At 35.7% G+C, this 27295-nt stretch overlaps 1 protein-coding gene across 1 annotated transcript in view; it reads right to left on the bottom strand.

Moving 5' to 3' along the window:
* tor (tyrosine protein kinase receptor torso) overlaps window positions 1-27295 on the bottom strand; it is a 533285-nt gene that overhangs the window by 177108 nt on the left and 328882 nt on the right. The window contains exons 6-7 of the mRNA XM_073992792.1: window positions 7961-8129; window positions 7414-7580 (exon numbers count right to left, since the gene is read on the bottom strand). Of these exons, the coding sequence (XP_073848893.1) occupies window positions 7414-7580; window positions 7961-8129 (336 nt within the window). The remainder of the gene's footprint in view (window positions 1-7413; window positions 7581-7960; window positions 8130-27295) is intronic.

Here is a 27295-nt window from a genome sequence, read left to right as displayed (position 1 = left end):
AAAACATTTCATTTTATCCAAAAATATTTAATTTGTATAATATATAATCACAAGTCGCGTGTTCTAAAAGGGTAAACCTTGGCTTCAGCTATGTTAAATTTTCAAAAATATTGGTGATATATAAAGCGTTAACAGCATTTAATATCTATCCGTAGATGCCTAAATATTTACTAAATGTATTTCTATTTTCGCGGAAAATCAAGAAATACTGAAAAAATCTTGGAGTAAATTTAATTTATTCTAATTTAGAGTCCAAAAAAACTCGATAAAAATAAATTAAAAATACGTACAGATTCTAAACAACGCGTAGAAAAATATGAGACCAACACTTTAACGATAGGATTTATAATTGCCATATTACAGCAACAACAAAAGACGAAAACTTATTGTTGGAATATTATTTCAAAAATATATTTTTTTGTTTAATACGAAAAATAGATAAACATTTTTGGGAGTTATTCTACTATTTCGCTAAATTTCGATGCAAGGACTTCGCTGAAACTTCTACAGGGAAAATGCGATGACAAACCCGAAAGTGTATTTGCTTACTTTGATAAACAATAGGATTATGAAATAGAAAGTAATATTGAAATTATAACCAAAGAATAAACATAAAAGTTAAAAAACGTTTAAGTCGCGAATTCGTTAAAATCAGTTAAGGCGCATGCGCTTTTCAGATACAGCGAGTGCATCTCTATCAATATGTAGCGATTTTTCCACTTTTCATTCAGCGGCCAAAGTGTGCCATCAGCTACATCTTACTGTTCAAAAAACCTTTATGTGGGTAAAAATTGCGCGATGTACATAAGATTATAAGGCGCATCCGATTTCAGTGACCGCCTATAAAAAATACGTCATCATAACAAATTTTAAAAAAATTCGTCAAGAACCGCGGATGTGCTACTAAATTCTATTTTGTACGAAATACGAATATTACTCCAGAATCTCGGTAATTTATGCCACACGGTTTTGGAAAATAATACAATCGCGTATAAAGAATTCCATTTATGTAAAAATAACCAAAGAAAGTCGGGGTTCAATGCGCGGAATCATCAAAATATAATTTTGCAGAATTTTCTACTTTCAAGGTATCTATATCCGCCGTTTTAGTGGATGGATTTGAAAGCGGATGGGTTCATTAGATCCGGCGCGTAAAAAAACTAAAATCACGCGGGGTTCAGGGGTACCTGAGTCACAGTTGTAAATCTTGAAGGCAAAGAATAGGTTTTTAAAGAAAATTTACGCACCAAAAATTCGACTTTGGATTCCACATAAATAATTTGTTATGTTTCATTTTATGCGACCCCGGCTAAAACACTTCAATTAATATAAATATATTCATATTGTATAAAATATATTCACAGTTCGCGACTTATTAAATGGTGAACCTCAACTTCAACGATTGTAAAACATTTTTGAATATTACCATATGTATGTTAAATAAATCCTCATAAAGGAGATTAACCCGGCAAAAAGTTATAATATAAACAGGCCGTGCCGAACTTTTTATACCCTCCACTATAAAATATTTTGAAATTATTTGAAATATTGTGAAATGGTATGTGGAGATTTTTTTAGCACTGGGAAACCCAAATAACCAATTTTAGCTAATTCGATCAGCTAAAAACCGGCAGAACCGTTATAGGGGAGCTATACCACACAAAGGGCCAATGTCAACAATTTTTGATAGAGAAGTTTTTAACCGCTGGGAACCATAAATGTCAAGGGACATCCAATCTTGCCTGCAAATGTAGAAAAAAAGAAGTGAGCAAAGGCTATAGTCGGGACGGGGCCGACCATGTGATACCCTACACCACTACCCCTGTCCTGTGCTTAAGCTTTTCACTGGTAAACATTTCATTTAGAGAATATAATCCGACTACCACCAAGCATAATATGCTTCTTTCTCACTGGGACCCTCATAATCAACCAAAATTTCGCGACCATCCGATCAAAATTGCGATCTGTAGCGTGATTGCAAAAAATTAAAGAATTGGATGCATTACCAACTATTGTGGCATCTCCCTTGTTTGACCACCATCGCCAACCTACTTTACACCAATGTAAAGGTAATATTTTCTTCTTCCAATGACCGGCTTTGCCTTTGGAATACCCCTACTAGAAGCCGATATATTGACAAAGAGTAAAACTTTGAATTTGTCTTCAAATGAGGTTTTCCACATTCCGACCCCAAAATATTATCCGACTATCACCAAAATCAATAGGCTTCTTCCTGTGTGGGGCCCCCATCAACCCCCAAAATTTCGTGACGATCCGATCAAAATTCCAACCTGTAGCGTAATTACAAAAAATGGAAAATTGGATATATTACTGAATTTTGCGATATCTCGGCTGTTTGCCCACTTAACATACTTTACATCAATATAAAGGAGATATTTTCTTCATACATTGACGGGCGTTCCTTTTGGAATACTCCTACCAGAAGCGGAGATATTCGCCTAAAAAAAAACGTTGAATTTTCTCCACATAAGCTTTTTGCTTATTCCGACTCCTGAATATTATCCGACCACCACTAAACTTAATAGGCTTCTTCCTCTGTGGGAGCCACATCAACTCCCAAAACATTCGTGACGATCCGATCAAAATTGCGGCCTGTAGCGTGATTACAAAAAAATCGGAAAATGGGATACATTACCGACTATTGCGATATGTCCGTTGTTTGACCACCTACGACGACCTACTTTACATCGTTGTAAAGGTGATATTTTCTACTTTCCTTGCCAGGATTTGCTTTTGATACACCTCTTAAAGAAACAGAGATATTGGCTTTGAAATAAAACGTTGGCCTTTTCCCCAAATAAGTTTTTGCCCATTCCAACCCCTGAATATCATCAAAATCAATAGGCTTCTTCCTCTATGGGGGCCCCATTAACCCCAAAGTTTCGTGACGATCCGATCAAAATTGCGATCTGTAGCACGATTTCGAAAAAAATTAAAAATAGGATGTATTACCGACTATTGATATATCTCCGTTATTTGGCCACCTACGCCAACCTACTTTTGGCCAAAACCAGCTTATGGACGGAACAGGACGGATACAAAAGTATATATGGGCTGAACTAGGACACTCTCGGGCATCATTCCGTGAAAACAGAACTTTGTTCCAAGCTGTTCTCTAAAAGTTCTAGACCACTAAATTTGGAATTTCATTAAAATCTAGTACCTGAGGAAAAGTAAAATAGCTCACTTTGTGTATACGCTACGGTAATTAGTTTAAACGGTTCTTAAAGACAACAATCCTTCATACCTAACAACAAAACTATGAACACAATATCTGTTAGAGTTTCCGAGAAAAAGCTGTTTCTTTCTCCAGAAATGTACAAAACTTACGTATTTTCCAAAATAGCGAAAAAATGGTCGTCTTTAGGAGCACAACACACCGACACCTTCAAATATTTTGACCTAATTTTTTGGTTTCCTTACTTTCAATGTGTTTACTATCGAATACCATATAAAAATTAACAATCGGTGACGAAAAAAAATTGGGGTTTTGGCCAGGAAAATCGATTCATGAACTACTGTGCGGCGGTGGCAAATCCCTCAGTGTATTGATAGCTTACATTTCTTGAGTATTTCACGTGTCGTAATACACGCCGTTCGGATTCGGCAATGAATAGAGGACCCATATCATTCAGCCAATATGAACTGGCATGCACTCATTTATATGAGAGAATTCTCCCCTTTTCCCTTCGGGGATGTTATGTATGTACATATCGTCGCTTTACTTTCTCAACCTCGTATCTTAGAAATATTCGACTTTTGAGTTTTTCATATCAAGCGATAGCTATTTTTGATTTACATCATGCAAAAAATTATTTTCTCAATATATTGCCGCGGTTCTGAAATATTAATAAAATATATTCTCGTATCTCATTCACTTATATTTTCATAACTGCATCAAACTCGTATCTTAATACCTGTAGTTTTTAAACTGTTAGACCGCATTGAAACTAAGTAATTTCTGTTGCAGAAATACACAGCTAGTCGCAATGTATATTACCATACTTATTTGTAGTATAATGAAAACAAGAATTGGCGAAACTGAATTGGCCTGGTGTGAGCACAATGTCAATTTTTAAAGAAAAATCGTAACAAAGTTAAAAAAATCGTATCTGCATATAATGTCATGGGAGTTCCGCCATTTACAGTTTTTTTAGTATTTTTAGTACTTCGGGAATAAAAAGCATAATTTCTATTTAGTTCTGAATTTCGTTTTACTTTGTGAATATCTGCTCCTGAGGAATTTTTGATTTTTATTGAAAATGAGTGATACAATCGCTCTTCTTGATGCTGGAACAGGATGTTTTGCTTTTACGAATCTTTGTCAAGAGCAAAAAACACAACAAACTGGAAACACAATTTTGGATGAAGAAACTGGACATTTTGTCTCAATGGATTCTGATCAGTCTAGTCTTTCCTCGGAATCCGATTTTTCAGCAAGTGAAAGCGAGTTCAATCCCAGCATTGATTCCGATTTATCTGAAAATTCAACTTCGTTTGTATTTCTGGATGAATCCTCTGGCGTAATAACAAATAAAAGAGCACGTAAAGGTCAGGCAAATAAGCAACAAAAGGTCAGGCAAACAAGCGAATGCGTGGCCAGGAGTATGTATCGTTAAATCGGAGCAGGCAATGGAATAGAATAATGGAAATCGGAAGAGAAAGAAAGTTAAAGGTTCGTTGCAATTCGGAAGTATGTAAACAAAAATTCGGTAAACAGTGCTACGATATTACAGAAGAAGATAGAAAGAATATTTTTAAACTATTTTGGTCATTGTCTTGGGAAGAGAAAAAAAAGTATGTCGTTGCTATGGTGTCTCGTAAACCGGTCACCTTGAGAACAACTGATACTTTTTCTCGGCGAGAAAATACATTAATCTAAACTTTGAAAGTTTCTGGGCAGATCAAGGTTGTTTGTAAAAAAATGTTTTTGTCTACACTCTGTCTGGGTGAATGGAGCGTGTCTAAGTGGGTTAGTGGCAATCTACAGAGAAACGACGTTGGCATGGTAAAGAAAACTGGCGCAGTCAATCGTCAAAGCAAAACTAAAATCGCCAAAATAACTCACGTTAACTTGTTTTTTACAAAATTTGCTTAAGATGCCATCACATTATTGCCGACAGGGTACCAGTAAAGAATATATATATGTTCAGTACAAGTCTTGGACAGAAGTGTACTCAGATTTCGAAACATATTTGATGGACCGCAACATTGATAAGACTGAAAAGACAACATACAAATGCTTCTTAGACGCAGTACACAAGGCCAATCTTAGTACAGTATAGTCTCGATAATCCGGACAACGCGGTAATCCGGACACTAAAAATATTTACACTGTAGACTTGGTAATCCGGACACACGGCAATTTTTTTACCTCAATAATCCGGACACTCATTCATTTTCTTGTATATTGAGTTATTTCTGGTAATGGTAATTTGGTTTTTTATTGATAAAAATTTTTTAAATAAATTCCAACAACTCATGTACATTCATCTGTGCTGATGTTCTGATGTTTGCTGATAGTTCTTTACAAATATTTTTGTTCTGATGTTGTTTGGGAAAGACGAAAAGTGAGTGTGTGTCTAATTTGTATGAGAATACTAAAAGAGTTCGGGGTTTCGCTAAAAATGACATAATTTCAAAAAAGCTCCAAAGACATTTTCCGAACAGCGAGTCCCACGACACCACTTGTTATCTACAATTGCTGAATTACTCAGCATATTTCGCCAAAATCACGTTGAACGGTATTTTTGAAAATGTGATGTTTTCTCACCTGGAAATCGAACCCGGGTATAAAGTGTGCAAGGAGGTAGAACTTACCATTATACCACGGTTACACGGTGTTAAAATTTTACTTACACCTTATTGATAATAGAAATAATTGAATCCAATGATGTCATTGGGGAAAGGTGCATTGAAGTCTGTTCTAAGACTAAAAATAATCAAAATCTTAACATACAGTTTATTTTTTCAAATTTGTATTTATATACGACTTCGTTTATGTTAAATAAAATATTTATATAGATTACATTTTGCGAAGAAAGGTAGAGAACTATATGTGCCAGATGATTTCAAAACTGTAATAAAACAATCCAGATTGGTGAAACCGTACAACGTACATTATTTAAATCATAAATTTTTTCGAGATTTCTCTTCACTCAATTACTTAAAATCAATTCGACCAGGCACAAAAATAGGGGACCCATGCGTTATAAATTTAAGAGCTCTGAAATATACATTTAATTGCGGAGTTCAATACAAACTATGTTTTGATGACGAGTGGCAAGATCTTCCTCATCGTAAATTGCGAGTCCAAGTGCACCACAATCATAATGATTTACTACCGAGTCTCTACAAGCAGCAACTACCTATTTCAAAAAGAAAATATGACGACTTGCAAGATCTGAAACGAATGATTCCAGTCGACTATCACTCATTTTATGATAATTTGCCACACCAATGATATTATTAATTTAATATTCTTTAATATTCGTTTCTTATGGATATTATGTCCATATTTATTTGTATTACTGTAAAGTGGTTTCCAACGAGCTTGTTCAAAAATACTTGAAGTATTTATTCTTTTTTCTTCTTATACTTTTTTGAAAATAAAACCTTCGCCAAATATGATTTTCATGTTATAATTTTGGCAAAACGAGGTAATTTGTTTAAATTGCTGTTAATGCAACAAACACGTAACTTATTCAAAAAGTATCAAGTTTTAAAATGATTGTAAATGCAGCAAACTCGTATCTAAATAAATGCGATTCTTGCCTAAACTAGAAAAGATTTTTATATTTTTACAACTAATATGCATAGATGAACTCAATTCCCTCATTATTGCCTTTTACACTTTTACCCAAACAGCGATGTATCAAGAGATAAATCGTTTTTTGTCTCTCCTGTAAAGTTGTATTTTTTAAGATACGAGGTTGAGAAAGTAAGGCATCGTAGGAATCCTAAAAGCCAAATTATAGCTAATGTAATCTGAAAATATTGTTCAAAACGTCAAAATACTTAAAATCGGTTGGTATCGTTATATAACGACTATACCAAAACGTGGACTGATATGGCCCATCTTCGAACTTGTATCTGCCTGCAGACAAAATACGCATCTTTCCAAAACTTCATGGTCGTCTATCATTTTTTGTGAATGCTAAAGTGATTACCACATACGAACGGATGGACGGATCAACTTAGAATTTTAACCAGATCAAGAATCTGTATTTTTTATGGGGTCGAAAGTGATCATTTCAATGCGTTACAAACGGAAAAACATGGTTTGTTGTTATTTTCCACACTTCTAAATAAGCGCACCTCATAATTGTTTCAAAATTTCAAAATATAAACCCATATACACTCATATACATGCTTACATGTATTCAAAATTACCTTAGATACATTATAGGACTGCCTCTGTCCGTGTGGCGAGAGATCTGTAACAAACAACGTGTAATTATCGGGTAGATGCGAGGGTGGATTCCAGCTAATGTTGAGAGAATAGACACTATTCTCCAAAAATGTTTGTTCAATTTTTAAATTGTCAGGAGTTTCAGGAGCTGAAAATAAAAAAAACAAAATTACAAATTCAATAAAAAATTTAAAAACACAAATAGGATTGGTACTTCGTCTTTTGTTTTCATTTTCTTATCGACATGCTGTAAATATTTTAGATCTGAAGAATAGTTTGCATGTTTGTGTAAAAAAAGGAGTAATAAAAACAGGACAAATTTTTGAATAGTGTGATATAAGTCCATAGTACGTATATGTTTTAATGTGAAATTGATGTCGATTCGTATGTATATTGCGATGTAAGGTAGATCAATTTGTTGGTGCAGAAAACGAGACACTATTTACGATTTTTAAATTAATAATATTTTTGAAATTAGTCTCATTCGAAACGATTTACTTGTCTTATTAAAAAACTATCAAAACTTACCACAAATATTAAAATTGTAGTTATGCCACTGAACGCAGGATGGCGCACGAAATGTCTTCCAGACAAGACCACTCTCCTTCATATATTTTGTGTTCTTGGCTCGTACTCCCACTTTGTAAACAGATGAAAAAGTTAAGTTATCCAGCTGATATTTATACAGTTGACGTGGCTGCAATAAAAATACAAGAGATATTACGTTTTCAATTAAGGACAGTTTTAATTATGAAGCGACATATTTACATACATATGTAAACAAAGAAAGGCTCGGAGTTTTAAAAATGATTACAAACAGACGCTAAAATCATACCTAAAAGAAGTAAAAATGGCGATAATTTCGGATAGGCCGAACTTTTTATACCTTCTACCACGAATTGTATTGAAGTAAAATGGAATATTTACCAAAATGTTCGATGTCAAATACACTATTCAATCACGGGTGAAAATTATCTGGAAAGTGACATCTTTTTAGGTGAATCACCTGTGAATTTTATAAGAAGGAAGGAATCTTCGACCAGACGCCGTCACCCCAGCAATTATGTGTTTGCGTTAGCATACTTTTTTACCAAGGGAACGACAATATAGCCCAGAATGCCCGCTCCGAGTTTTTGTTGGTTTGCGTCAGTTTACACGGAGGAAAAAAACGCCTATCTAATATATGTCCTAAACATATATTTGTTTAGGTCCTGCAAACAAATATATATTTGGGTGCAAACAAATTATTTGTTTGGGTGCAAACAAATATTTGTTTGGGTGCACACAAATACAAACCCAAACGCCACAAAAACACAAACACATGCACCAGTGAGCGCTTTCTGAGAGCAAGGGAGCTCATTAAAATTTGCTCACTTGCTCTCAGTAAGCGCTTACTGGATATCTCAAACATATACACACATTTATAAATGGTGGTGGTTTATTGAAAGACATAGAAAAACGCTAAAGCAACATCAGACACATAGGTATATAAAAAATTCCAGAGAAAAACATAACAGACTTTAATAAAAGAAAAACAGATGAAATAATTTATAAAAAGTCGCACTTTTAAAAAGAAAACATCGTTGAACGCTTCTTCTTAGTTGTGAAATAAAACACATTTTCCTCAAAGTTGAAATCATCAGCGGGAAATCGGCATCTGGAATCAAATGATTATATAATGTAATAAATAGGTATACATCCATATTTCAAATATATTGATGTAATTACCAATATTAAATGCGATTTCTTCCTCGTCCAATAAAATATTTCGATTCACCTTTTTGATTCAATTATAAAATGTATTGGACATTTAATTTGCTAAAAAGCACCACTTCTTTAAGAAGAGACAAAACACTGATTTATTCGCTCACTTTACCGATTGTTTTTAGAAAACTGAAGAAAAAAGAACAACATAATTAATACTATTTGTTTCATTTCCTCTCCGCTTGCTACGTTTGTTAACAACAACAAAGCTCGAAACACACGTGTTTTACGGCATACACACACCAAAGCTTCTGCATCTCTCCCATACACACAGCTCTTTATTATAAAACAGCATTCTGAAGCCGCGAGAGCCCTGTTGTTACTCTCTTTGACAAAAATCCTCTCTCCACTCATAAAAAATATGTTTTAACATAAAAAATATGTTGGGACCCAAACAAATAAAATTGAGATATGTTACAAAATGTTGCAAACATATATGTGTTTGGACACAAACAAATTATGTTTGGATCCAAACATATATTTGTTTGCAATCAGTCCCAAACAAATATTTGTTTGGAACATATTTCTAACATATATTTTTCTGTGTGTAGAGAAGAAGCTCGAGCCAAGAATCTATTCCATTTGCCAGATCCACACATCATATGTCGACTTCGGTTTGATGTACTGGACGTATGAAATGTGTGCATTTCGAGGCAGCTCTGGCTCACCGCCACCTGTAGCTTGCAACGTTGTAATGGTTAAAATGTTTTGCGGAAGGATCACACAAGCAGCGGTGGGGGAGCACTGGCTTTCCATATACATCAATGTGTCCAGTACAGACCTATCTCCCTTGAGCTTGACTCTAGTGACCAATATGGAGGTTGCGGTAAAGTATGGGACTGCCGAGGTAGAGTTGCAGATTTTATGTTCGCTGTTGTAGGGCAATAACCTTCTGATGCTAAGGGCTTCATGAGCTTTGGGGTACAGCGCCGGCCGAGCAAATTGATAGATCCACATTTTGAACGGTGAATGGAGACACCATCATTGAGGCACCCTGTCTGTGTCCTGGCAACCCATAATTTTCCTTGGGTCAGACGTCTTTCGACCGTAGTATTCGTAAACAGACCACCAACTTCATAACTTCTGACTTCAAAGAGCTGTCCATTTCCTCAAGTCCTCGGATACCTGAGAGAATTTTCCGGACAGCATCACTGCTGAAGCCGCTTGCTACATACCTGCTGGTCGAATACTAAATTTCCCAGCAGGGGCGACGGGGTTAACGCAAGAGCGTGATAAGCTTCGTCGTACGAACCCTGAAGACCCAAGATTTAAAGAACTTACTCTTGAAGTCAACAAGCTTGTAGATCACCTGAAGCAATGAAACATTGGTACAGGATTAAGTAAATTGTGAGCAACGGTTAAATCACTCTTCAATCTGGGAAAAAAGGATGACAGGGCGGCTGTTGCATTCAACGGCGTGACAGTAACTGAAGAAGATGCGCTTTTGCGATCTTCATGATCTGGAGAGTGAGAGGTCTAAAGGTATAAACGAGAAGTTCTAAATCAACGAGCCTAAGATATAGCTGGCAAACTATCGATAGTCTGACTATCGTTTTGTTTGTTGTCGTAAAGCAAGTGTTACGTCTGCCACCAAAACATGTTTATTGGGTTATCCGTGGCGAATAATTATAAAAATAATTGCTTCGGAGTCCGATTAAAGAAAAAACTTTACGACAGCGATCAAAACGATAGTCGGACTATCTATCGATAATTTGCTAGCTAGCGGACGAAGCATCTGTCTCAATTCATACTGGGCCCGAATTGATGGCTCGATATCCAACGCTGCGTTTTTTAGCTGCATACCTGTATCCTGATTCTTTATGGATGCCTCCAGTCCAAGTTATAGCATTTTTGATCTGGATACTGATGAACCAGATAACTGAATAAAATATACGAACGGATATATATTCGTTACTACTACAACAACAAGCTTTTCAAGGATCAACATTTTTTAGGGAGATGCTAAATAAGTTCATAAATGTACATCGAATATTACAAGGCTTTATCTGTCCTATAGAAAACTCGAACCTCCTCCACATGTTTGCTCCATCGAAGCCTTGGGCTGCCAGTTCTGCGTGTACCGCCATGTAGCACGTATTTATACGCCTTTTTAGCGGCTTCATCATCGCTCATTCCTATGATATGGCATAGCCAACGCAATCGTTGCATCTCGATACGTTTATCTATACTGGTGTCGTTGTATAGCAGAAACAGCTCGTGGTTCATACGACGTCGATATTCACCGTCAACGCAGATTGGCCCTTAGATCTTTCGAAGAATTTTTTTCTCTCAAACACACCAAGCACTGCCATGTCTGCTTGCGCAAGTACCCAGGCATCGGAACCATACATCAGCACGGGTAGTATCAGTGTTTTGTAAACCATTATTTTTGTTTGACGATATGTGGCTTTGTTTTTACACTGCTTACTTAAGCCAAAGTAGCATCTGTTGGCTAATGCAATTCTTCATTTTATTTCACAACTGATGTTGCTTGTTGTGTTTACGGCGGTGCCGATGTAGACGAAGCCTTTTACTACCTCAAAATTATAGGAACCAACTTCAACAGTTGGTCCGAGCTCTATGGGCGCATTGCGCGTCGACACCATCAACTTGGTTTTCTCGCCGTTTACCGCCAGATCCACTTTAGCAGATTCCCTTTCGACTTTTGCAAAGGTATCAGTTACTTCCTTTTCCGATCTACCCATGATGTCAATGTCATCGGCATAAGCAAGTAACATATGGCTGTTTATATATATTGTGCCACTTTTTTGACCTTCGCATCTAGTATAACCTTTTCCAACAGAATGTTGAATAAGTCACACGAGAGGCCGTCTCCTTGTCTGAAACCTCTTTTCGTAATAAACTCTTCGGAGAGGTTCTTTCCTGTTTTAAATGAGGACCGAGTATTAGTTAATGTCATCTTTCAAAGCCGTATGAGCTTTGCGGGGATACCAAATTTAGACATGTCTTGAAATACCTTTGAACGAAGGGGGATGTCGAAGGCTGCTTTATAATCGACAAACAGATGGTAGATGTCGATTTGTATCTCTTGGGTCTTCTCTAGGATTTGCCGCAGGGTAAATATCTGGTCATAGTGGACTTGCCAGGTTTAAAGCCGCATTAGTTTGGTCCAATTATTTCGTTGATCATAGGCTTTAATCGTTCGCACAGCATCCCTGACACTATCTTTTAGGCAATAGGGAGAAGACTTATGCCCATGTAGTTAGAGCATGCAGTCTTATCTCCTTTCTTGCGGATGGGACACAGGATGCCAGATGGTGCTAACTAGCTGAAGAATACACCTTATCAGCGTGTCGCCTCCGGTTCTGAACAGCTAGGCTGATAAGCCATTGGCTCTTTACCTCACCTTGGCCGGGCGGTATAAATTCAGTACTTTCTTCTCGGATTGGATCTGTGGTGTTTTCATCGTCTTCGATAGTATTGAATATCAACAGTTTGCTCTTACCATACGCCTAGCACACTATCTGTATCAGTCACCAATCAGTTTGATGTTTTATTCTTTGGTAAGATTTCCGGACTTCATTCTGGCTCTGGATTTTTTCACACTCCGCTTTTCCATTTCTCTCTTTTTCCTGCGGAAAAGACGTTTCTTCTCTCTCCTTTTCTCTCGGTACTGAAATTTGGTATTTAGACTTCGTTGGTGGTATAAAACATTCCCCCAGAAATTTGTCGGTACAGGTCCACGCCTTCACTTAGCCCCCATAGAACGGTACATCCCGATTTTCGGTATTTTGAAGGTTGTGGCCACAATAACCCACCGAAATGGCTGAAATTTGATATTTAGACTTCGTTGGTGGTATAAAACTTTCCCCCAGCTTTGTCGATACAGGTCCACGCCTGGTCCACGTTGGTGTTATAAGACTTTCCCCCAGGTCCACGTCTTCATTTAGCTCCAATAGAATGGTACCTCCCGATTTTCGATATTTTGAGGGTTGTGGCCTCAATAATCCATCGAAATGGTTGAAATTTGGTATTTAGTCTACATTGGAGGTAAAAACATTTACATATGAAATTTCTCGGTACAGGTCTGAAATCCCGATTTTCGTAATTCTGAGGTTTGTGACTGAATCCCACTGAAAGACTGAAATTTGTCATTTAGTCTTCCATGGGGTTATAAAATATTCCGGAAGAGATTTATCAGTATAGTTCCACGTCTTCCTATATCCTTCATAGAAGCGTACGTCTTGATTTTCGGTATTTTGAATGTTTTAGCCACATTATCTTTCAGAAATACTGGAAATTTGGTATTTAATCTTCTTTGAATCTAAAAAACTTCCCGCCAAAAATTTTAGGTATAGATCGACGTGTTGATATAACTCCCATAGAACGGTACTTCCTGAATTTCGGTATTTTGAAGGTTAGCCACATTGTTTTACCGAAATTGCTGAAATTTTGGTATAATTGTTCCACTTTACTTCCATACAACTCGTGGTGGAGGGTATAACAAGTTCGGCCCGGCCGAACTTAACGCCGGTCTTACTTGTTTCATAGCAGGATGCTTTTTGCTGGGGGAGTGTTGCTAACTCAACGCCCCAACCCAAGTTTTTATAGTTTTTATGGGTGAACGCGAGGCACATGTTAGTTAAAGGCAGCTCCCCAGGTGATACCTTGGGGGAGGTCATTGTCCACTTGAGATGAGAGAAGGACCAAGATAAAGCATGGACTTTGCCATGTTAAAGCCGGTCAGGGCCGTTGCTTGGTATCGTTGAGCTAGAGCTATGAGCCGACAATGCGTTCAAATTGGTCATAACAAGTACGATTTTTGCCCAAAGTTTAAGCATAATATCAGAGGGAACATACATACATATATGGGGTCCTATTTGCATCAAAACCGATTTCAATCAAAACTTGTCGTCCAAACATAATTATGTACAAATTCTTGTTTTGATTTGGGACATAAGATGGGCTGACAATATATGTATGTACATATATAAGCTTTATCGATTTACATAAGTCTCATTTCATCTTTCAGCAAATGCAACCTGTAGTTTGATTAAAACAAACTCTAATGGGTCCATACAAATTACTATCGATAATACAAGCTATTTTAAAAAATCATCATTTGGTCTGTACCAGGTTACCATGGCTACATTTTTCAAATATGATTATCTTCCATTTTCCATTTCCCATTTTTTTCGGGTGCACAGCGAATGTAAAATGCATTAGGTTAGAAAACTTTTCCATATATAATAAATGAACATTTGTTTATGACCTGTGTGCTGTGCGGTGGTTTTTATGACGTTTGCAAAAAATACATATGGACGCGTACATATGTATCTACGTACACAAAAATTCAAATGAAAATAAATTCAATAAAATATCTAAACTACCTTCATTCAATTAAAATATGCATTTAATTAAAATAAGTTTTAATGAAAAGCCCAAACAGAAAACTAATTTCAAATATATATATATTTTTCGAAATAGATTACAATTAGTCCTTTTTTAATATTTTTAATATTGTAGCCACAGTGGTTTAAAATAAAGTTTTAATATTCCATTATTTCTTTGAAGATGTGTGGAAATTTCGTTCAAAGAAAATTTAAAAAAAAAAAATTAAATATTGTTGTTTATTATAGCTATTCATCAATGCTTGAACGGTAGGAAAATCATTTGACAGATTCAAATAGTTAATTCCATATTGACTCTATAACTGAGTTAACAGTGACTATCTAGTAAGTCGAGATTTGGACCAAAAACCTTGAAAAACTTATTTTTTCTTATTTGTACACCAATTGTTATTGTTAAGAACGAAAATGCCAATGAAATAAATAAGAATCTAATGTGCTATATAAGAAAAAAATATTGATGTCCGGATTATCGAGGTAAGAAAAATATGTGATGTCCGGATTACAGAGTCTACAATGTAAAAAAATGTGGAGTCCGGATTACCGCGTTGTCCGGATTATCGAGACTATACTGTATATGGGGAATTCCAAGTGAAATCGGACAGTTCGGAGAAAAGTAATTTTTGATTTCAATTGTTTTTGATTCAATTTATGCCCCTAGTCAACAGAACATTTTAGCATATTTTAAAATTATTTTTTGACCAACGGTACAGAGATATCGCCTATTGAAATTATCGCATTTTTAAAGAACTATGTTCAAATAAATACTCATAACTTCTTTAATATTGGTCCAAATGGGACCATCTTTTTTTTTATTTGTTTGTTTTTTTATCAGCTATCGAAAGAAATATTTAAAAGAAAAATGCACAGTGGGCTTCAATGCAAATTTCGGGATTTAATATTTAAAATCAATTTTTAAAAATGATTGCACCCTTCGATTTTTTCAAAAAAATTATATGTTAAACTACGTTCAATTGCAAAAATTTTAAGCCCTATGTGGTAATGGGATTCGGTTGATTACTATTTTTTCTGAATTTTTTAAAATTTGTCAATACAATTTTTCCTTTATACCTTTGTCCAAAATTTATTATTTTATTAAAAAAATTAAAAGTTTCATTTATAAATATTTGTTTTGATTTTATATTTATGAATTTATCTCAAACATCTTAAAATTTGCGTCATTTTTCGATTTTGAAAATTCATCAGCGAAAATTCCATTAAAGTCCACTGTGGATTTTTTTCTATTTTTTATGATAAATATATAATATATAATGATAAATATGTACTCTTAGCTTTAAAAATACAGGAAATACAAATTTTGGACAAGGGTATTAAGGAAAAATTGTATTGACAAATTTTAAAAAATTCAGAAAAAATAGTAATCGTCCGAATCCCATTGCCACATAGGGCTTAAAATTTTTGCAATTGAACGTAGTTTAACATAAAATTTTTTTGAAAAAATCGAAGGGTGCAATCATTTTTAAAAATTGATTTTAAATATTAAATCCCGAAATTTGCATTGAAGCCCACTGTGCATTTTTCTTTTAAATATTTCTTTCGATAGCTGATAAAAAAACAAACAAATCAAAAAAAAGATGGTCCCATTTGGACCAATATTAAAGAAGTTATGAGTATTTCTTTGCATGCAGTTTTTACAGAATTTGGCTTTTTCAAGGCGCAATATCTCTGGAACCGTTAGTCAAAAAAAATCTGAAAATATACTAAAAAGTTTTGTTAATCAGCAGCATCGCCACAGCAAAAAATAAAGGAAGTCAAAAACCTCATATTGACAAAGTGTCCGATTTCACTCAGAAATCCCCATATGTAAACTACTAGACAGTACTATAATTGGTTTTGTAGGAACAGATAGAGCTGGAAATGAGAATCGCGGTTGGCATATTGGGTTGAAGTAAGGAGGTATTTTTTGAAGCGTATACCCAGGTATTCGAATAGTACTAAATTTTGTACCATTTTGGTATTGCATAATCGAGTTAATGCGTACAAATTCTGAAATTATAAATGAAATACCTGCTATAAGGCTACGAAAAGTACTATAAATTTAGAATTATATAATTTGAAATAATACTACTAATGTACGTAAAGTTCCAAAGAGTAATATACAATAAACTTGTTAGATGTACTAAATAGTACTTAACATTGAAGCACTGATATTGAAGGAACTGTTGGGATTAAATCAGAATGGTTATGTAAATTCCCACTTAAAATGTATGACATGTTTATACATGTGATACCATAGGTATTGGGCGAATAAATAGGACTAAAGCTATAAGATTTGAGACAAGGTCCTGGGTTTTGATCTGGTATTGTACCATTGGTTGTATTTGAACGCAAAGACGGTTTCTATATCTTCAACAAAATTCGTTGTTTATTCTGAACGTTTTAGTAAATTTATTTGGAATTGTAGACCTAGATGGTAATTTTTTACAAGAACGTTTTTACCTCCTGAGGACAGAAAGCCAGCCCTTAATTAAAATATCTCACAATCTGGTTGCCGTTGATGTGTGAGGGTGAGATGCGGCTGATTTTTTTGAATATAGAACTGATGTGGAACAAACAGTACTTAAATAAAATTAAATATCAAATCAAATAGGTATTAGTTCAACAACATTTTCAGCGTTCAACATTTCAATATTGAATATTGTTTATTTGTTTTTCTATATCCTTTCCTCATACGATGTAGCGGGCACTTTGCTAGTTTACTCATATGTGGACTTACCCTGCTTCCCGCCAGTCTTTCTAGTATACATATGTACAATGTACATTTTACATGTACAGTAGTACATCACAGTTTTAGTTGTACATCTAAAATGACATAAAATATTTAACAAATGACTTATCGCCAACAAAAGCCACTTTAAAACATGTTAACATTTTTATTGTTCGCTTGATTGGTGACTTTTTATTCATCAAGTTCTGATAAATGCTAGCAATTTACGTACATGAATGAATGAAAGAGCAGTTTAAATCAACTGCTGCATCGATATTTAAAATATATTAAATGTTGAAACATCTATGTACGAGTATCTATATGTGTTTGGGGGACATGCAAAAGTAATTAAAATACAGTTTGTGAAATTGGGTTTACATTGTTAAATAAATTTGAACAAAGACATCCCACCGAGGCACATTTAAGGCTGATGCATGAATATTACAAAAACTAACAAATTTACAAAAACATCATTGTTGTTATAGAAAACTTAATGTCAAAGAAAATATTGAATAATAGAGGGTCGTTCTAAAAATGTTCTCAGGAAAATCATAAATACAATTTGAAAATCCTCTAAAATATAACAAATTTGAATCTAAATGTTAATATAAAGCATTCAGAACTGTCGTAGATCATTTTTATTACACGTTTAGGATGAAAAGAAGTATTTCATGGTAGCAAACTTCGAAGTTTCAAATTTCATGAGTAGACCCTATTACCAAATTTACAAAAAAAAAAGTAAAAATACAGCTGATTGTCACTTCCACCTTCTATAAATGTGCCTTGCATCCCACCATACCAGTTGCTGATATTAGGTCTGTCTGGTTACTCAAAAGCTTGCAACAATTTGTACAAATTGTTACAGAAGTTTGCCTGTTAACTCATTCGTTCTCTGTCAACGCTCTGTTTTTCATTGAAAACTTGCAAGTTTTTGCTGGAGACATATCTGCTAGCAAGAACTTTCAAGTAACCAGACACACATACGAGGGTCACTAAAAAACCTTCTGGCCTAGGCAACACGCAATGTCGCCAGGCGTCATATGACATTTTTTGACTTTTGCCGCCAAGTGTTCATGTAATATCAAATGTTAGTTGGTTGCCTCTATCTCACGGTATATAGCACTGCTTTCTTGCATTATCCATTCACACACGGCTAAATTTTTTTCTGGCACAACGGCCGTTTTTGGACGACCCTCAGGAACTTCGTTTTTTTGGCGAGTGTCGGCCACGATTAAATTAATTAAACCAGTTTTTCATTGTGCTATAGGATTGGGTGCCACCGTGGTGCAATGGTATGCACACCCGCCTTGCACGCAGAAGGTCGTGGGTTCGACTCCCCGGACAGGCAACATCAAAATTTTCAACGGTGGCAAAATACCCCTCAGTAATGTTGGCGACATTTCCTGAGTATTTCAGCCATGTAAAACTTCTCTATAAAGTGGTGTCGGAAGATACGCCGTTCGGACTCGGCGATAAACAGTAGGTCCCATATCATTGAGTTAATATGAATCGGGGTGCACTCATTGATATGAGAGAAGTCTCCCCTGTCCCGTCTGGGATGTTTGTGGAACAATTAATTATGGGATAGTCCTTTATCGCCATACAAAGATTTAATTTTATCGATGCACTCTGAGTCGGAAGTTGTGAAAAATTATCGGAGGAAATGTTTACAAGTAAATTCCATTTTTTGCTAAGTGATTTTTTCAAGTCACAACTATAAACAACTCAACGCTTAGGGTAAAAACTGTCAAACTTTCCAAAAATAATGTCAAATGACGTCTGGCGACGCTGCGTGTTGCTTCAAAAATACCTCACAACTGCAAATTTGCAATAAGTTTAGTATGTATGGTAAAAAACAAATTTCCTTTACAATTCAATTTGAAAAAAATTAAAAAAAAATTTTGCGAGCACATCTACAATTTAAGGTATAGAGAGAGGTTAAGGAAAAAAATTCTGGTTTCAAATCTGTTCGCGTTCACAGAATTGGCCGATGCGCGCAAAAGTTATAGCGGTTTTTAATCTCTTATAAAGAAAAAATATTTTAACATTTCTTATTTGTTGTATTGAGAAAGTGTATGCATATATCTGTAATAGCATTTGATATCCATCCGTAGATGCACCATAAGTTCTAAAATTTGTTTTTAGTTTTTATTAAAAAAATCTGAGAGCAAATCTAAATTTACTACCTCAGAGTCCGTATAAACCTCTAACAAATAAATTAAAAATCTACACAAAGCGAAAAAAATATGAAACCAAAATTATGAACATTGGCTTTATAAATTGCATGTTATAGCAACAACAAAAGAAATATATTTTTTTGGTTCGGTTAGACAAAATAGAAAAAACAAGTAAGCAAAGGCTATAGTCGGACGGGGCCGACCATGTGATACCCTACACCATAACCTCTAGGAATTAGCTATGTGAAACTGCCTTGCACGCTGAATGTCCGGTTTCGATTCCCAGGCCTGGCAACATCCAATTTTTAACGGTGGCAAAGTACCCCTTGGTAATGTTGGCGATATTTCCTGAGTATTTCAGCCATGAAAAACTTCTCTAGAAGTGGCAATTTAGGACACGCCTTTCGGATTCGGCGATAAAAACTAGGTCACATATCAATGACCTTTTATGAATCTATTGATATGGGAGAAGCCTCCCTTGTCCCTACTTGGATGTTTGTGGAACAATTATATACATTATACATTTCTAAAACATATGTACATATGCCAAAATTGGAAAATTCACATTGATTAGCATCTACTGCTACATCTTTAAATTGTCTTTAAATATCAGGTTCCTTTTTGGAATACACCTAATATAAATATATATACAATGCAATTTGCCATATCTCTGATATTTGATATTTGTGAAAATTGTGAGTTTATTGAAGATCTATCGTCCAAAAATTGTGCACTTGTACCTCACATATGCTTGATAATGCACGCAGTGATTTTCAGAACATTTCGAAAATAGGTCATTGTGGTTATATATTGTGATATCAAACATATATTTTATACCGGTAGAAATAACTAATAATGAATAGAAATTCCAATAATTTGCATGCAAACAAATTTATAAATCCCAAAATTATTCATATTCAATTACACACCTAGGGAGATAGTATAAGTCAGCTGCGCTAACGGTGATATACCCTCAGCATCTGACCAAAAAAAGGAACAAACACAAAAATTATGCCGTATAAAAAATATATTGATTTTGTATAACGAGTTTGCTTCAAAATACGTGGAATCTGTAAGTATCGTAATGTATGGCTATAAAAAATCAATTTTAGTAAGCTAACTTCTGATTTTTGAAAAAGTTTAAGAATTATTTTTTGGACATTTGGACCATTATCTCAGGAAGTATGGATTTACTCTGGAAAATTTGTACAGTTTCAATAGGGACAGTGAAAAGAACCTTCTTCAAAAAAATTCAAATAGATCCGAGACTGGTCCTCAAACTGCACTTTTCCCATTTAACCCTCTAAATATTACCTGATCGCCATCTCAAACTGCAAGCTTCATCTTTGTCATGTACTCTTACCTTATTTAAAATTTCGCGTTGATCGGACTATTATTGCGACCTACAGAGCCGTTACAAAATGGTATAAATATTACGTTTTTGGTCCATTTCAAAAATAGGGATCTATTCTGGTCTGAACCGGACCTCCACACAAAATTTCGTGGCGATCGGTCCATAATTGCGGCCTGTAGTTTGATTACAATTTATAATGGACAGACGGACGGACACACATCTCAAAATCGCTTTATCTCGTCGAGATATGAAGATTGGTATACCACATTGGGGGTCTCCGACGATTATTTCGCGGTGTTACATGAATTTTTAACAAAACAAACTTATAATACCATTTCCACATAGTGGTGTAGGGTATAAATATTCGGAAGTTCTACAACTATTTCGCTAAAATCCTATAGAATAATTAATGTATACTGCTAAAACTTCATCAAGAAATATAGTTTGCCTTCACGAGAGCTTAACTGCTTAATGTGATAATTTATAAGGATAGGAAATTAAGAGTAATATTGAAGTTACAATCATTCAAAAAATATGAAAATTAAAAAGCTTGTTATTCGCGAATTAGTTAAAGTCGGTTGATGCGCATCCGATTTTGGATACAGCGAATCAATCTCTTTCAATATCTATGCATATTTCGATGTTTAACTCAGTGGCCATTGTATGCCGTCAGTTGCATCTCGCCATGCCATGCCAAAAACCTTAAAGTGGATAAAAGTCGCGCAATGTGCATACGATTTTGATGCGCATCCGTCAATATACACCTATTTCAAATAGATTCTTCAAGAACCGCGGATGTGCCTCCACATTCTATTTTAAGTAAAAGACCCATATTACTCGCGTATCTTTGTAATTTATGACACGCGTTTTCGCAAATATTATAATCGCTTATAAAGGATTCCATTTTTATAAAAATTTTTAAAGAAAATCGCGGTTTAGTTCGCGGATTTCTCAAAATATATTTTTGCTGATTTTCCTATTTCCAAGGTATCTATATGCGTGGTTTTAGTGGATGGATTCGATCGCAGAAGGGCTCATTAGATCCGCCTAAATTCACGCGTATTCATCGATTGTAAAACATTTTTGGTTTTTACCATATAAGGTGTACACTTTCGTGACGTGCCGTGAATTGGTCTGCTATGGTGTTGATGGCAACTCCGGATGGGTATTTGAAGGTGGCCACACTGTGCTCGATCATGGGATATTTTGTAAGACGGTCTACTCGTTGAAGAGATTGAGTGAAATGAATGCATTATGAACTATTGAATTTATCATTCGTTGTCAGCCATTAAAATAGAAAGACGTCCACAGAAATAAAGCAACCAGAATTTGCCAAAGCATACTGAATCTGAAAACCCAATCTTGTGATTTATTCGTACCGTAATACTATTAAAAAGGAAGATCCTTTATTCAGGAATCGGACAGTGAAGCAACAAAAGAGAGTTTTCAATTGCGACTAATACCATATTTGCCTGCATTACGTGCTGTTGTTGGTTTCAGCTGCGCTCCACCGGCACATCTGCTAAATTGTTGTTGGGAATCGCCTAAAATTTGTAGGAAGAACTACAACGTCCTTCGAGCCGGATATTGGAGCACGAGAAACACTTTTCATCTATCATTGGATTGTGGCAGTAATCAGGTAACACTATCGTGAAATTTAAAACATTTTTTTTTTCTTATTTTTTTATAAAGAAAATTAATGTTTTGTCATCAATATTTTCTATCACTTTTTCCACCACACTGTTGGGAGTATAACGGTTTGTAATCTAAAGGTTTTGATCTGGCAACGTCGTCACAGTTAGTTGACATTTGACTAGTATAACCTGGCTGCTATTAGTTTAGTTAACTCATTTCTCTTCTTCTTATTCAGTTTTGTTTTGATTTTCGCCTCGCTAGAACTTATTTTATCAAGAAGTTGAAAAATATAAGAAATAATACAGTGAAATCTAGAATAGATAAACACAAGGAAAAAAGTAAATTATTTCGCGTCGGTGTTGTGCTAATAGTGTGGAAAATTAATAGAATAACTTCCGTTTGTCAAACCGTGAAGTGGACGGACGGATTAATTGGCGGTATAATTTTTTGCGCTGATTGAGAGTTTACATTTATTTAAATAGTGCGAGTTTCTTCCCTGCTTATTTATATATTCCGAAATATATTTGTTGTATCCTCATCAATCAGATTTATGGTCACCTGTGAAAATTTTTCGGTGTTTGTTATTATTATTTACAATTGATATTGGAAGCGGCATTTACATTGGATCTTAGGAGACCTGTAATGAAAAGGTGGGTTGTCCCTCACAGTTTTTATTATACTTTTACTCGTCTATTTTTTCCCCTTAATAATTATTTGAAAGCAGTAGTTTTGTCTTTTACTTGCTACATATTACTGAATAAACTTAGTCTGCGACTTTTAATTATACACTTGCATATATAAATTATACACTTGCATATATAAATTTGTGCAAAAGAACAACACTCAGTAGTATTTTGTAATACTTATTACAGAATATCGAGTATACGAAAAAAAATAAATCCTATTTTGGGGGCAAATTTATTTTTTAATACATAAAGGAAACGGATATTGGATTTGTTTGTGATAAGTCAATAAATTGATTGATAGTTTGGCTGCTTAAAATTTATTCTTTGATAATTTGTCTGACGGTTGAAGCCTACTTGAAGTAACAAAAATGGCAGAATCAAAGTTTATCCTAAAATTCAAAACCCTTTCCACATTATTACTAGAATTTGAAACCGAATTCAATTCCATGCCAAGGGGGGACGTAACTATGTTTATTGTTGAACCTCGAAAGGTTGAGCTCAACCGATTGTGGGCGAGAATTAATACAGCCTACGAAAATGTTTGTATGGAGTGCAGTGACGATAAAGAGGAAATCTCAGGTATTTATCGGCAATGTAGGGAGGCCTACATGAGTTGCGCAGCGCAAATGGGCGAATTATCTCAGTCTTTTGCACATCAAATTAGTCTTTCATCTACAATGAGTAGTCCTAATCAAAACCAGCAAAGAGAACGCTCGGGAAATACTTTGGCTGACCACCGTTTACGTCTGCCCCCTTGCACTACTGAAATTTTCCACGGCGACTACTTGTCGTGGCCCTCGTTTCGGGATATGTTTAAGGCTGTATATATTGATTGCACATCCATCACTCCAGTGGAAAAATTATTCTATTTGCGTCAAAGTACGCAAGGGGAAGCATTAGAAATTGTTAAGAAATCTCGTTTGACGAATCACGGTTTTGAAAATGCCTGGACTAACCTAAAGGAAAGATATGAAAATAAACGGATCTTAGTAAATAGTCAGTTGAAGATCCTTTTTAGCTTGGAATCTGTTAAGAATGAGTCTGCTTGGGAAATTAATCGACTTCAGAGGGATATTAATAACTGCATCGCGGCACTGAAGTTACACAAAATTGATATAGAAAGTTGGGACCCAATTTTTGTGTTTCAATGTTCAACTAAATTGCCAAAAACCACACTATCGCTATGGGAACAGACCGTAAAGAATAAAACCGAGATATGCAAATGGTCTGATCTGGACGAGTTTTTAACAGCCCGTTTCCAGTCTTTAGAAACGGTTTATGACCTAACACACTCTTTAGATGCAAAAACATCAACAGGGAAAGATTTTCATAATGCTTCTCGATTACCCAAAAAGGTAAAGTCCTACCAAGCGTACATAAATAAAAAGCATTGCTTTGTTTGTTCGCAAGATCACCTGTTGAAATGTTGTCCCAAGTTTTTAGGGATGAACCAAGAGCAGAGATTTATTGTTGTTAAGAGAAACAATCTCTGCATTAACTGCTTTAGTTGCAATCACAAACTTATTCAATGCACGAATAAAATGAGCTGCTCTAAGTGTCACCTAAAACATAACACTCTGTTGCATAGAGAATCCAAACAGCCAACAAGAGAAACGATTGCAAATTTGGATGCTCAACCAGGTACAAGTCGGCAGACAATAATGAGTTCGTCTAATAGTGAATCTCGAGTACAAAATTGTTTCGTTACTACTCAAAGGCAAGTTCTATTAGGGACAGCCATTGTGCTTATTGAAGTAGACGGGGTAGTTTTCACGGCGAGAGCGCTGATTGATTCGGGCTCTCAGGCTACATTTATTTCCGAGAAATTACAAAGGCGTCTGAATCTTCCTGTTAAGAAGATACATGCGAGCATTTCTGGTTTAAATGATGCATTAGCGGGGCAAGTGAGAAACAATGTACGTTTTCTTAAGTCTCCCCATAACGATAACTTTGTGGTACAAGTATCTGGGTTAGTTCTGCCACGGTTGACGGGGAGACTACCGAGTCACACTCTAGACCTTCCCGATACCTTCTCACTGGGAAACCTACCTCTGGCAGACCCAAAATTCGCTAGGAGCGAGCAAGTTGATATTTTAATTGGCGGAGATATTTATCCGCAGATCATTTTGAGTGGCGTTCAACGAAACGTATTAGGATCCCTTGTTGCTCAAGAAACTATTTTCGGTTGGGTACTTACGGGACCCATTTCAAGCCCAAAAGCTGGGGCTTTTACAACCTTCGTTTCTTTTTGTACTGCTGTAGAGGTAGACAAACTTTTGGAGAAATTTTGGACGTTAGAAGAGCCACCTAGAGTTTCGGAATACAGCCCCGATGAAGAATATTGTGAGGAAGTCTAAAAAAGACCACTGAAAGGTTACCAGATGGTCGATATGTCGTTTATTTGCCATTTAAACCTCAATTTGAAAATGGAAAGGGTCTTGGTTCATCTAAAATAAGGGCATCTAGAAAATTTTTAAGAAATGAGACTTCACTATCTAAAAAACCAGAATTCAAGCGCATATACGATGGGGTACTTGAGGAGTATGAGACATTAGGTCATATGAGAGAGATTACCGATCCCGAGAAAGATCCAAGTTCGTTTTATCTACCTCATCATGCTGTAATCAAGCCGGGAAGTTCTACAACCAAAGTCAGAGTGGTTTTTAATGCCTCTAGTAAGACTACTACGGGCCTGAGTTTAAATGATACTCTATATCCGGGTCCCATTTTACAAAACGACCTAATGTTGCTGATTATTCGGTGGCGTTTCTACCGATATGTGTTTAATGGTGATATAGAAAAGGTGTATCGCCAAATTTGGTTATATCAGGATCATACTAAATTCCAAAGGATATTTTTTCGAAAGGACCCTAAAGATGTTTTAAAGGAGTTCGAGCTGAAAACAGTGACGTTTGGTGTTAATTGTGCACCTTTTTTGGCCATCCGAACTTTGCTTCAGTTGGCAGCCGATGTTGAAAAGGACATGCCTTTAGCTGCGAAAATTTTACGTCACATGATGTATGTGGACGACGCTCTGGCTGGAGCTCATGATGTAAAATTAGCAATAGAAGCTAGAGATCAGTTGATTCGAGCTTTGTCTTCCGCTGGGTTTTCTATGAGAAAATGGACTTCAAATGAAGAGAAGATTTTGCATGGGTTACCTTCCGACCATCTTCTCAATGAACACTTTTTAGATTTCGATGATGACTGTAGCGCAAAAACTCTCGGCATTAGATGGAATGCTAGAGACGATTTTTTCTATTTTTGTGTCAAGCCCATACAAATAAAGGAGACTTTTACGAAAAGAGAAGTTTTGTCGACAATTGCTAGCCTATTTGATCCCGCAGGTTGGCTAGGTCCTGTTATATATAAGATGCTAATGCAACAGATATGGAAAGATGGAACGGGATGGGACCAGGGATTGAATGAGGGAAGTAGCCGGAAGTGGAATCAATTCATATCGGACTATTTATCATTAAATCGTATCAAGATTCCTAGGTGGATAGGATTTAAGCCCAGCTCCCGAGTAGAAGTTCATGGTTTTTCAGATGCTTCTGAAAAAGCTTATGGAGCTTGTGTGTATGTTCGGGTTGTCTATGATGATGGGATGATACAGTCTCACTTACTATTAGCAAAATCAAGAGTTGCCCCCTTAAAAGTTGTCTCGCTGCCTAGGCTAGAACTATGTGGAGCTGTTTTGTTGTCGGAGTTAATGGGTTCCGTTAGATCCGACTTATGTTTGGATGAAAAGAATACTAAATATTATTGTTGGTCGGACTCCATGGTCGTTCTGGCCTGGCTTCAGAAGCCACCTAGTGTATGGACTACTTTTGTTGCAAATAGGGTGTCCAGAATTGTTGAAAATGTTGGCAAAGATAACTGGAGACATGTTAAGTCTGAATTTAATCCAGCAGATCTGATAAGTAGAGGTATTCGACCCCAGGATCTGGTAGATGAATCGCTTTGGTGGCATGGACCCACTTGGTTGAAATCTTCAGAAGTACAATGGGAGTCCATGGATGTTGAATTTCGTACGGAGGAAGAAGAGAGGAAAGTAAAATCTTTTTCGACATTTTTTAAGAACTATGAGGATGTCCTTGATTGTTTTTCTTCCTATCCGAAGGCACTACGTCGGATGGCTTATGTATTT

The sequence above is a fragment of the Musca autumnalis genome, unplaced genomic scaffold (assembly GCF_047663935.1).
Source record: "Musca autumnalis isolate F117 unplaced genomic scaffold, ASM4766393v1 scaffold_5, whole genome shotgun sequence".
Classification (NCBI taxonomy): domain Eukaryota; kingdom Metazoa; phylum Arthropoda; class Insecta; order Diptera; family Muscidae; genus Musca; species Musca autumnalis.
Note: the sequence above shows the minus strand (reverse complement) of the source record. Positions and strands in the feature narration are given on the sequence as shown.